The 11,884-nt window shown below is 61.1% G+C and overlaps 1 protein-coding gene across 1 annotated transcript in view; it reads right to left on the reverse strand.

The window, feature by feature from the left end:
• Positions 1-2,922: 2,922 nt before the first annotated feature.
• KLF16 (Kruppel like factor 16) overlaps positions 2,923-11,884 on the reverse strand; it is a 10,355-nt gene continuing 1,393 nt past the window's right edge. The window contains exons 2-3 of the mRNA XM_007954615.1: positions 11,746-11,883; positions 2,923-3,224 (exon numbers count right to left, since the gene is read on the reverse strand). Of these exons, the coding sequence (XP_007952806.1) occupies positions 2,923-3,224; positions 11,746-11,883 (440 nt within the window). The remainder of the gene's footprint in view (positions 3,225-11,745; position 11,884) is intronic.

Below are 11,884 nucleotides of genomic sequence, written 5' to 3' on the forward strand. Positions count from 1 at the left end.
TTTCGTTGGAAAGAGAAATAGCATGAGGTGGAGGGAAGGATGGATGCGGACTAGGGGACGAGCCAGTAGAAGGGGGAAATCGGTGAAATGGGAGCGTAGGGCACAGGGTAGACTGTTCCGCAGTAAAGATGAGGGGGTGGAGCCCCGTGCCCAGGGTAGGGGCGGGACCCAGGGTGGGTGAGGAGGGGGCGAGGGAGACCGAGCGGCATGCAAAGCATGGGGGGCCACCAGATGGCGCTGCGATCACTTTCCCGGTGTGGGAATAAAGCGAACCCCGGGGGGAGGGCAGGTGCACGAGGAGGGTCTGCCATCGGGCTCTGGGGCCCCTGGGACCCTAGGAGGAGGTTCAAAGCGCTCGCCAGCTTCTCAGTGCCCCCCACCCGGTGAGCTTTCTCCCTCTAGCCCTGATCACCTCCCCATCGGGAGCTGCGTAAAGGTGACGCGCAGCAAGTCCTGAATATTGCTAGCACCGGGACAACTGGACACAGGAGTCTGGCTGTGGGGGTCCGAAGGTCCTTTCTGGGAGGAGCCTTGTGGCGCCCGCGGAAAGTCGGCTTTCCCAGCCCCCGCCGGAAGAGGGCGGGCGGCAGACGCCCCCGGGCGCCGTGTCACCAAGCCTCGGTTGCCGGGTAACGGGGCGGGAAGCCCGGGCGGGGGGCGCAGCTGCGCGAGGCGTGGGTGACACTGGGCGGCAGCGATTGCTGATGCCAGCAGCCCCCTTCCCAGGGCTGGGGACGCCTCCGCAGCCACCTCATTGTGCATGGGTATGTAGGGGGGGCACTTTGGGGTGCAGCTAGAGGGGCCTGGCCTAGACCACCGCCAGGCCAGGGGACTCCCTAGTCCACTGCCTTAGTTGATGGCCTTGGCGTCAAGGGCTGGTGGGCTAGCGACGGGAAAAACCACACAGACACAGGAGGGAGGGTTTAAAAAAGGAGTTGTTTAATTAATTAATTAATTAAATACAAGGATGATGTCAGGCAGGTGGGGGAAGGGCGTCCACCCACGGAAAGCCAAGTCCCTTGGGGGCCCTCCCTCCCACCCTCACCAGCCCCAATGCCAAGAAGCTCCTGTGTGAGGGGGATTCTCCACGCCTCTGGACAGTGGAGGGGGGACTAAGAAGAGTTAGGGGTCATGGCCCCCCATCCTACCACTTACAGACAAGCACCTGCTGGGGGGACCCAACGAAGGGAACATCCAAAGTCACAAAGGAAAATGAGGTCCCAGACCCTCCCCTCCCCCCGGGACTAAGGCATCTATCAGCTGCCGCAGAGAGCTTGGTTTGAGGGTGCAGATGGGAGACAGCCTGACCCTGCGAGGACCCCTAGGTGAAGGCATAGGTGGGACCTCTGGAGCCCAGCTCCCACAGGCTTCCCCTGCCCCCTCCCCCAGACCCCCAGGTGCAGTGACCCATCCAGGGCCTGCATTCAAGCCTCCCAACCCCTAATCAGGAAGGAAAGGCCTGGAACAAGTGGGAGATCTTGTCAAAAGCCTCCCAGAGCCAACGGGGGGACAGACCCTTTCCGGGTCTTGGGTGGGGAGCCTGCTGTGCCCCTTCTGGTCTAGGGCAACGGTCCAGGGTCCTCAGCCCCTCTGTCCAAAAGGAAATCCAATGTAAGTCTCCACGGGGTGACAACCACAGAGGTTGTAGCATTCACCCTTCCCAAAAACTCCCTCCTCCACCATGTTCAGACCACAGAGACACCCCCCCAACACGCACACCACACCCCTGAGGACAGCAGACCACCCATGCGGGGGCCCAGAACAAGAAGAAAGGGATTGGTGCCTGAAAAAATATTCTACCCGGTCCAAAAAACGAACTTTTCCCCAGGAGCTGGCCAGTCCTGCTCCAAGTCCACGTGGAAGGTTCTGGAACCTCAACTGTGTGGTCAAAGGGCTGCCCTTCCAGGCACCCAGAAGGAAGAGGGGATGTTAAGGGAACAGGGGGAGGGCGCAGGATGGAGCCATGGCTTGAGGGCCTATGGCTCCGGCTGTGCCAGGCCCAACACCCCACTTGCAGTGTGGGGAGGGGTGCATTACACCCAATGGCTGTTGGGGTCCTGAACGTTTGGGACTGATTGTCACGAGACATTGTGGAAGGCCAAAGTCGGGGACCCAACCCCGGAGGGAGTGGGGAGGCTGGCCTGTGGCAGCAGCCTCCCCCAACAATCTCACACACAGACACCCAGAGAGGGGCAGTGGAGCCCCTGATGCCGGTAGACAGGGAAATAAATAAAGCTGCATTCACTCCTGCGTGGACCCGTCCCCCCCCCCCCCCCCGCCCAAAATGAGTCACAACGCTCTTTGGAAGCAGCCCTGGGGTCTCCCTGTCCCCACTCCCAGCCCCTGGGGCCCCTATGGAAACCCTAGCGCCCTCTGCCACCTCCTGGGTCCGCAAGGCGGCCCCTTCTGGGCACAGTGGGCAGAACCTGGGACACCTGAGATTGAGTACCCGAGGGGGCAACTGGGCCACCCCGTTTCCCTGAACGTCTCCAATGGCTTTCGGTGGGGTTGAGGGCCCCGGGATGGGGCGGGACCCACAGTGACCCCTGGTTCATCTATGGCTCTTTGCACTATTCATCCCAAACCGGAAGGGAACAGGCTGGGGGCGGAGTCCAGGGCCTGGGGGAGGAGTCTCAACCCCCAGGAGAAGCAGAGAGGTGGCAGGAGGGACCCCAGCATGGCCTACTGGCCACGCAGCTGGGGTTCCTGTTTAACAGATAGTGGGAGAGTTAACAATCGTGGCTATTTACATACTCAGAAATCACGTCCTTCCCAGCGGACCCCAGCCACCCACCCAGAACCCGACAGCCCGGGGCCTACTTTCTAGACGCGTGGGGGAGAAGGATGGCAGGGGCCGGAAGTCCCTGTCTGCCCCCTCCCCTCGTGGGCGCTGCTGGTGCTCCATGCCAAGGGGCCGGGCCTCTACAGGCCGGCGGGGCCAGGGCTGGCCGAGGGGCTGGCCACAGGGCTGCCTGCCAGGCTGCAGGGCAGTGAGTCGCTGGGCGAGGCGCTGCGGGCGCCGGGGCGCCGAAGCAGTTCTGGGCGGAAGTCGGGGTGGCGGCGGGCGTGCTTAGTCAGGTGGTCACTGCGGGTGAAGCGCTTGGAGCAGAGCGGACAATGGAAGCGTTTTTCGCCCGTGTGGGTGCGGTGGTGGCGGGCCAGCTCGTCTGAGCGCGCGAATTTCTTGTCGCAGCTGGGCCAGTCACAGGCGAAGGGGCGCTCACCTGCACAGAGCAGAACACAGGCAGCGGTCAGCGTTCACCTCCCTCTTTGGAAGGTGGAAGGTGGAGGGGTTGGGACATGGAGGTATCCCCTCAGATCCCAAAGCGTCCCCAGCCCCTGACGCAAACCCCAAGTCTACAAGCTGAATTCGGGACATGAATTTGAAACCCTCGATCATGCAGAAAATGGTGCAGTGGTGAAGCGCTCGGCTGCTGAAAGGTCAGTGGTTTGAACCCACCCAGCTGCTCCACAGAAGAAAATTCTGGTTATCTGTTTCCGTAAAGATTATAGCCAGGAAAACCCTATGGGACAGCTTTTGTCTGTCTCATAGAGGAGCTATAGGTCAAAATAGACTCTATGGTACTCAACAACAATGGCAGGGTTGGAAGGGAGGCAGAAAGAGGAAGTAGTCTGTTAAGGGTGATGGAGATATCTGGAAACTAGATAGTGGAGATGTTGTACGAAGAAATGAAGGTCATGAATGTTACTGAATCCTATGGGTGAAAAATGCAACGTCATCTTCTTTGTTAGACCCTAGAGGACAGAGTGGAACTGCCCCAGAGAATTTCCAAGGCTGTCAGTCCTCATTGAAGCCGACTGCTTTGTCTTTTCTCCCTTGGGGCGGCTGGGGGTTTTGAACCACTGACCATGTGGTTAGCAGCCAAATTCTCTAACCACTACAGCACCAGAGTGCCTTCATTTTATACATACACACACACACACACACTCATTACAATAAGGGAAAAAAAGAATTTAGGGTGAAGCTAAAGTTAACCCAGGATGTGACCCCAGTGGGCATCTGCCCATGCGTTCCGAGCACAGGTTGGGAGGTGGATTTTTGGAGAGGCTGATGGTTATGTAAGAGTCACATCAGGCCACCCGTGGCCAACTCGTGTCCACCCTCAGCCCCCTCTGCCCTCCTTCACTGAGGGCCCAACCCTCACTCACCCTCCTGTGGGGCATTCCACAGCCTCCCAGGGATGCCGGACCCCCCAACACCCTTCCTTTCCTAACAACCACCTGGGGCGTAGGGGCTTAGAGCAGCCAAGTGTAGGTAATTATCGGGACAGGTTCTTCAGCCACTGTCCATCGTGGTCTCTCTACTCCTATTGAGGTATCTGCAGGGCCTCCCGCCCACCTGTAGCGCGCCCCCACCCCCAAGCCGAGGCAGGGGCGTGACCTTCGGGAAGGGGTGGGGCCTGGCGCCACCGCCAGAATTGCCCCGCCCCCACCAAGCAGATGGCGCTAGAGGGGCGGCTGCCACCCTCAACTTCCTCCGCAGACCCCTCCCACCACGAGCCCGGCCCCGCGCGTCCTGTCCTCGGCTGCTGTCAAGGACTCGGCTCCAGGCCTGTGTCTCCCGCCCCCCCCATTAACCCCCCATAAGCCCGCTGCACACTCGTGGTTTGTGCTCAACGTCTCCCCAGCTAGGCGCCAAGGGCTGGGAGGGGGGCAGGTCGGTCCTGCCCTTAGACCAGATCCCCCCAGGCGCCCGCCCTTTAGAGCGTCCAGCTCCGTCCAGCTCTGGCCGCCTCCGGCCCCACCCGAGACCCAGCGGCCATGCGCACCCGGGGCTGGCACCCTTCCGGACCTTGCTCCCGTACAGGGACCCCGGAATCAGTCAGCTAACGTTCACGGCCCCAGGGATTTGGAAGGGGTGGTGGGAGACAGACTTTGGGCATCCACGTGTGTGCTCAAGACTCTCCTGGAACTAGAGGAGGAAAAGGGGGCTGGCCGGGGGACAGTCACCTCATGGTGACTCCAAGACCTGCGGGGACCCAGACGACCAGGGACATACCTACGAAAGAAGGGGTCCTGCGGCCTGGGGTCAGGGAAGGGGCCACAAATAGGGACTCCGGGAGGGAGAGCGCAGAGCAGACCAGGAGCCGGCAGGAGGGGCATGGGACAAGCCCAGAGCCATGGGGAGGAGCGTGCCTAGATTCTAGGGGCAACGCGGTGACATCTCCGTGCTCATACAACAAGCTCTCATGGGTGGCCCTGAGGGGGAGGGGAGGCCAGGGAGAGGAAGTGTGTGTGGGGGTGCCAGCATCCGCCAAGGCATCCCGTGATATCATCCCCCACCCAGACCCCAGAAGTAAGAAAGAAACCCTCCTTCTCCCACCCAGCCCTACTACAGGCCAGAGACCCCCAACACCAACGGAAGACAGTAATCAGGGCCCAGCAGGCCCCCCCAAAGAAGTGTCCTAAGGGATGGCTTCTGGCCACACGCACAGCTGGGGGGTGGACAGGCCCCAGGAGGCTGTGACCTCAGGCAATGAGAGGGGCTGGTGCCACCTCTGGGGATGGTGTCGGAGAAGGCCACAACCATAGAACGTCTCAGTGTCCCTAAGACCATCAATGGCTTAAAAATCCCTGGGACTGGCCCCCTCCTGCCTGATACCCGGAAGGCAGGGGCAGCAACAGCTGGGGGAGGGGCCTCAGGGGAACGCATCCCCTACAGAACCAAGAGGCTCCCAGCAGCCTCCCTACCAAGGACCTCCACCGCAGATGGTGGCCACTAAAAACTGACAGCTCCGGGGGACCTGAGTCTGGTAGGGGGGGCCTGGTCACAGGGCAGAGGTTGCTGGCTTCAGACAGTGGCCGTCACCCCCTAGGGCTCAGGCAGTCCTGTCGCCATCTTGCAGGGTGGATGCAGAAGGCAAGGGGACCTCTCCCTCCGGTTCGGTTCGCCCTGCAGCTCGCTCACTTCCCCTTTTGGGGCACCAGCCCGCCTCCCCGCCTCCGCCCCCTCCACCCTCCACTTCGCAGGGAGCAGGTTGAAAGGGGTGGCGCGTGCAGCCGCTGGGAACACAGCTGCCGCACGTAGCTGAGCTCACGTGGCCGCTCCCAGCCAGGGACAGGGGCCCGGTCCAGGGTCGCCTGGGCGGCCTACATGCTCGCCTGCTCCACCCCCGCTGGCCTCCGCGGATCGCACTGCGCACGTGGGTGGTGCGCGCACGTGGGTGGTGGGTGCGGGGCGTGCAGCCAGTCACCCCTGGGTCTGTCCAGTGCCAGGTCTCGCCAGCCATGGTGCCCTCACTGGGAGAAGCTTTTACGTGATTTTGGGGGTACAACGGGGCGGGGCAGGGACTCCAGATGCTGGACGGGGCGTGGGTGAGGACTGCCGGAGCCAGGTGGGCGGGGCCGCGGTGAACTTGACCCTCTGACTCAGGCTGCGTCTGGGTGAGAGGGTGAGATCGGGACAGTGGGCCGGGCTGCCTGGCGAAGTACTCAGGAAATTAGAGGCCACATGGTCCTGGAAGCTTGGCCCTGCCATGGTGGTAGTGGTGGTGGTGGGGCTCTGCCTGCTTGGCCTCAATGAGGGGGAGGGCTCACCCAAGGTAGGAGGCCAGATGGCAGGGCAGGGGTACAGAGCATAGGAACTGACCTTCACCTTGACCCCCTAAAGTCATCCCCTGGGGCAGGGGGTGGGCAGCAAGGGATGGACTCCACAGGAGAGGGCCACAGGAAAGGAAGAGGTGCCCCCACCTCCACTGCTCAGGGGACAAGAAAACCCCAAACCAAACTCTGCCATCAAGTGGATTCTGACTCATAGCGACCCCCTTAGGTTTCTGAGGTAGTAAATCTTTACAGAAGTAGATTGCCCCATCTTCCTTCCAAGGAGGGGCTGATGGGTTTGAACCACCAACCTTCTGGTTAGCAGCCAAATAAATGCCTTAGGCACTGCACCACCAGAGCTCCTCAGGGGACAAGAGACACTGCAAAAGCGGGGATGGCTTGGGCTGCAGGCAATAGGGTCCCCAGGTGGACAGAGCAGGCCCTCTCACCCATCCTGCTCAGGGTCAAAGCTAAGCAGCCCCTCCCCCCCTTATTCAGCTTCTCAGATCCCCTTCGCCCGACTCTATTCTCTGATCAGCATCATCTCCTAGCAAGTTTCCATGATGCCAGTGGTCTGCTCGCCCTCCGTGGCTGTCCCCTTAATCAGCTCTTCTGCCTGGTGTCACCCATCCTGGCCTCTAAGATCTTTGTGGGTTTGCTGCTAGAACCCTGTCCCCCATACCCTATACCCTGACTGTCAGCTGTGAGGGCCAGTGCTCTGCCCTTGCCTGGTCCCCAGCATGGAGCTGGCAAGCAATAGGTGCTTAGTACTTAGGTGTGGAGAGAGCCAAGAGGCCCAGACACCCAAGCCTTGGCTCTCTGAGGAAACAGTGGCAACTGACAGCTGAAGTGGGCTGCTCTGTGTGTTCCACTGCAATGCTGATTACAGCCCCCGCCCCCCAGTGCTCAACACTACTCCCATTCATTTAAAAGGGGGGCAGCATGACCGACCTGCAGACCCCCATCCCAGCTCACCACCCCAAATGGCATCTTTCCTGGGAACCTGCTTGGGGGGAAGGGGATGAAACTCCCAGAAGGCCCTTGGAGCCTGTGTACTGGGTTGCTGAAAGATCTCCAGCCCAGATCGGCCCACCCAGCCCTGGTATCACTTACCAACTCCCAGCCTGCCTGTGCCACCTTTATCAGGGAGCGTAGGAGGCAGGAGATGGGACATGGGACTGAGGTGGTTATCACCCTACGATGTTGAGGGACCAACACCCAACAGCTGGAGGGGACAGGAGCCCCCACAACCCTGGGCATAGGCGTCTCACCCATTGGTGGTGGGGGTCTGGCGGGCAGCTGGGCAGCAGTGAGAAATAGTCTTTGGGTACTAGCAAGAGGCTGACATGCTCCCCCATTCCCTTCCATCCTCTAGGGCCTGGCACTGGCCCCCCAGATAAGCCACCAATGTCTCCCCCATCCTGTGCCCCCTCCCTGACGCTCAGGGAGCTAACAGCCTCTGCTTGGGGGTGGTGGAAACTTGGACCTGAAGGGGGGCAGCTGCCTCTTTCTCGGCCTCCTTTTCCCCAGGTGCCCCTCTCCTCCCCTCCTGTACCCTTCCATCCCAGGACTTCGAGCTGTGACCCAATTGGTGGCCCCGCCTACCCTCTCCCTTTCAGAAGGGGGTAGACCCACCCTCCTCAAAGCCAGGATCCCATAATCCTTTCCCCATAACCGGATTTTCCTCTGTAAAGCCAAGCCTCCCCCCAGCCCCACCTGCCTTTGGGATTAAGTGGAACCCTTCAGCTCACCTTCACCTGCTCTGCCCCCTCCCCACCTCATCCTCAAACCCCAGGCACATTGCCCCCACCCAGAGCGCTGAGGTTTCAGCATGCTAGTCCGTCTCCTGGGACACACCTTTCCCTGCCCTGCCCAACCTGCTACTTTAGGTCTAGTCAAGACCCCCCATCCTCCCGGCAGCAGTCACTCTCTCTTCCTCCAGTTCTCTGAGTCCTGGGGCACAGGGACCAGTCTGTCCATCGCTGGAGTCCCTACAGTACATAGTAGGTGCTCAAACCGTGTTTCTCAGGCTTAAGTAAACAGGAGTTCAGACTAGACCAGGGGTTCTCACCAGAGGTCACGTGGTGATGTCTGAGGACATCTGTGGGTGTCATGACTGGAGGTGGGTGCAACTGGCACCAAGTGGGTGGAGATGGGGGATGCTGCTCACAGTCCCACAGTGCATAAGACAGCCCCCAATCCCAGAGAACAATGCGGCCCCAATGTCAGCAGGGCTGAGGGGGAGACACCTGCACTAATATACCCCTCAGGACCCTTCCAGGTCTGAGCCCTTTCTCTGCATAAGGGGGTCAGAGACTACCAGAAGGTCCAGGGAGGACCATGTGCCACTGAGGGCCACAGTGTTTGTGGGGGTGTTCAGAAGGAAAGGTGGTGTAAGAGCCGTGAGGAGACAGCTAGCTCTCCCTCCCGCCCCCGCCCTATCACGGAGCTCACACTCTGTATCCACGGCAACAGCGTCAACATCTCCTGCAGCTTCCAAAGTCCTTTCCCACCCGCCCCACGCAGGAGTAAGCCGGCCAGGGCCAGCGAGCAAGGAAGCTGTGGGCCATACATGGTGGGGTGCCAGTGCCTCTCTGGAATACCCTTTCCCCCCCACAGCTGGGTGGCCCTGTGAAAATCCCATTGCCCCCCTGAGCCAAAAAGGGTCAAGATGATATTGGGGGCACCTTTCACTCCATTCCAACCTGGACCCGACCCCATCCCTCAATTTGCTCCTCTGTAAAATGGGGCCGGGCTGAGATTCAGTGTTCCCTTTTGCCAAGACAAAGGTCTCTGCGTGGTACAAGCAGTCTATGCTTCACTACTAAACAAAAAGTCAGCAGTTCGAACCTACCCAGTGGTGCCACAAAAAAAAAGGCCTGGCAGTCGGCTTCCATAAATGTTACAGCCACAAACACCCTATGAAGCAGTTCTGCTCTGTTAACACTTGGGGCCCACAAGTCAGAATCCACTTGAAGGCAATGGGTGTTTTTTTTTCCACCAAGATAACAGCCTGCCCCAGGCAGGGGGGAGGGGCAGGACTCTCCCTCCTGAGGGCATTAGGGCTTTGGTTTCTGCAGATAGTGGGTGCCTAATTATGGCTCCTCATCCAGTCTGCTCCCGGGACTGCCCAGAGGCAAGTTGCAGACTCCAGTGATGCATTGGCAAGGCACTGGCTACCTGCTGACCCAGGCTCCTGTGCCCTGGGAGGGCACAGGCCACCACAGTGGGCCTGGGGCTCTAGGACAGGCTCAGTCTTGGGTGGGGGGGGCACAAGAGACACTAATGGCCTGAGGCAAAAAGGTGAATAAATGGAGAGCAAGCAGTGTCCTAAGCCCTCTAGACAGTCACAGCTCCGATTCATTGTTGTGAAGAGGCTCTGGGAGGGATGCGGGGAAGCCCAGGTAGTCACAGCCACCAAGGATCGCCAGGGGGTGTGCCCTGCTGCTCCTCACTTTGCGGGGCCACCATCTGTCTCAGCCTCAAACATTGGCAACCAGGCCTTGCCGCTCCTGGACACAGCACGGCGTCCTTCCTTCTCCACTAGCTTAGGAGCCACACCACAATCACTTGGGGCCCACAGATGCTCCAAGGGGTCTAGGAAAGCCTTAGGCGTACCCCTTCAGTGCCAAAATGGGAGGTGGTCTGGCCACCCCTTTCACCACCACCCCCAGCAATTAGAAGGGGGCTGGAAAAACAAACCAAGCAGATAGGCAGGGAGAGGAGTCTGGGGCCATGCCCCTTGCAAGTATCACTTGGGGACGTGGGGGCAGGCTGGGGGTACAGTGGTGAGAAAGATGGTTCCTTCCCCACTGGGCTCCCACATGGGCCCTTGGTTTTCCAATGGGCATCCGGGGTGGGGACAGGTCACTCTTCACCTCAGTCATCCTGCATCCGAGCCTATAGCGGGGATGGGGTGGGGTGGGGTGGGGGGGGGGTTTGTTTCTGGGTGCGGGGGGGGTGCCTCCCAAAGGGGACCAGCTTCTCCTCTCCCCTCCTGCTTCTCCAGCCCCCACCTTCAGGCCCCCCAGTGTGGCTCCACGACCCAAAGACAGCCTCGGATCTTGTTGTTCTAGGCGGCGCTACTCCAGCCTTCAGTGGGCCGTGTGTGAACAGCCTCCACAGCAACCCTCGCAGACAGAGGCAGTAGCGAGGATTTCCCACGGAGGAAACTGGGGCCTGGGGCCATCCCACACTAGAGCGCTCTTCCAGACCCCTCACGCCGGCTTCCTTTCCCTTTCTTGCACCTCTAATGCCCAAACCTAGGCTGGCCACCAAAGTGCCCAAATTCCTAGCCTGGAGAGAACTCTCAGGGTAATGTGAAGGAGGGACCCACGGACGACAGAGAGAGGAGTGAGCGACAGGGGAAGAGGATGAGACCCACGAGGGGATAGGAGATGACCCACAAAGCCAGCAGGAGGCGGTAGCCCACAAGGGAACGGGGTCGGGTAACTAGGGCTGGCCAGCCTCCAGGCTCTCGTCTATGCCGGGGCTGTGTAGTAAAGGTGCTAGTGTCGTTTGAGCCACTCCCTGCAGCCCTGCGCACTTTCCCAGCTCCCTCCTCAGGTGGCGGGGGAAAAACGCGCTAGGGCAACGTGGTGAGGACGGAGCCTTCAGGAGTCCCCCGGTCAAGTCCATGTTCTCCCCAGACTAAACTCCTCCACCCGCGCACCCAGCTCCGCCCTCTGCCTCGCAGAAGCTCAGAGCAGTGGAGAGAAAACGTGCCGCGCCCCCCGTGGCCCGCCGCCAGATGCCCAGCCGCCCTCCCGGTCGAGTGCGCGCGGCCACCCGAAGCGGCGACGCGGCTCCGCCTCTTCACAGATAAGAAAACTGAGGCTCCACACAGGCAGGGCCGGGCGCGGCCTAGGAGGGCTCCATCATCCACTGCGCCCATTCCTAAGACAGGATGGCTGGGCTGGCCTGCCAGGCCAAATCCCGCCGCGAACCCCCAGTCCAGTCTGCACCGATGTGCGCAGCCCCGCCGCAGCCACCATCCGCGCGCCCGGACCGCGTGGCCGCCACGCCCCCCGCGCGCGCCCCACCCACCGAGGCACCGCCCTCCGCCTTCCCTCCTCCCGCCCGGCGCGGCGGCGGCGGCTCCGGCGCGCCCCCCTCCCCGCCCCCAGCGCGCCACGCAGTTTCGGGGTCCCTGAGGGGGGAGGGGGCGTCCCAGATTCAGCTCACCTGTGTGCGTCCGAAGGTGGGACTTAAGGTGCGAGGATTTGTAGTAGGCTTTGGCGCAGCCCAGGAACGGGCAGCGGTGGCTCTTGGCGGCGGCGGGCGCGGCGCCGGGGGCGCGGCCCGAGGACGGAGACGAGGCGGC

Source organism: Orycteropus afer, unplaced genomic scaffold, assembly GCF_000298275.1.
Source record: "Orycteropus afer afer isolate SDZICR_OR568_19922 unplaced genomic scaffold, OryAfe1.0 scaffold00466, whole genome shotgun sequence".
Lineage (NCBI taxonomy): Eukaryota > Metazoa > Chordata > Mammalia > Tubulidentata > Orycteropodidae > Orycteropus > Orycteropus afer.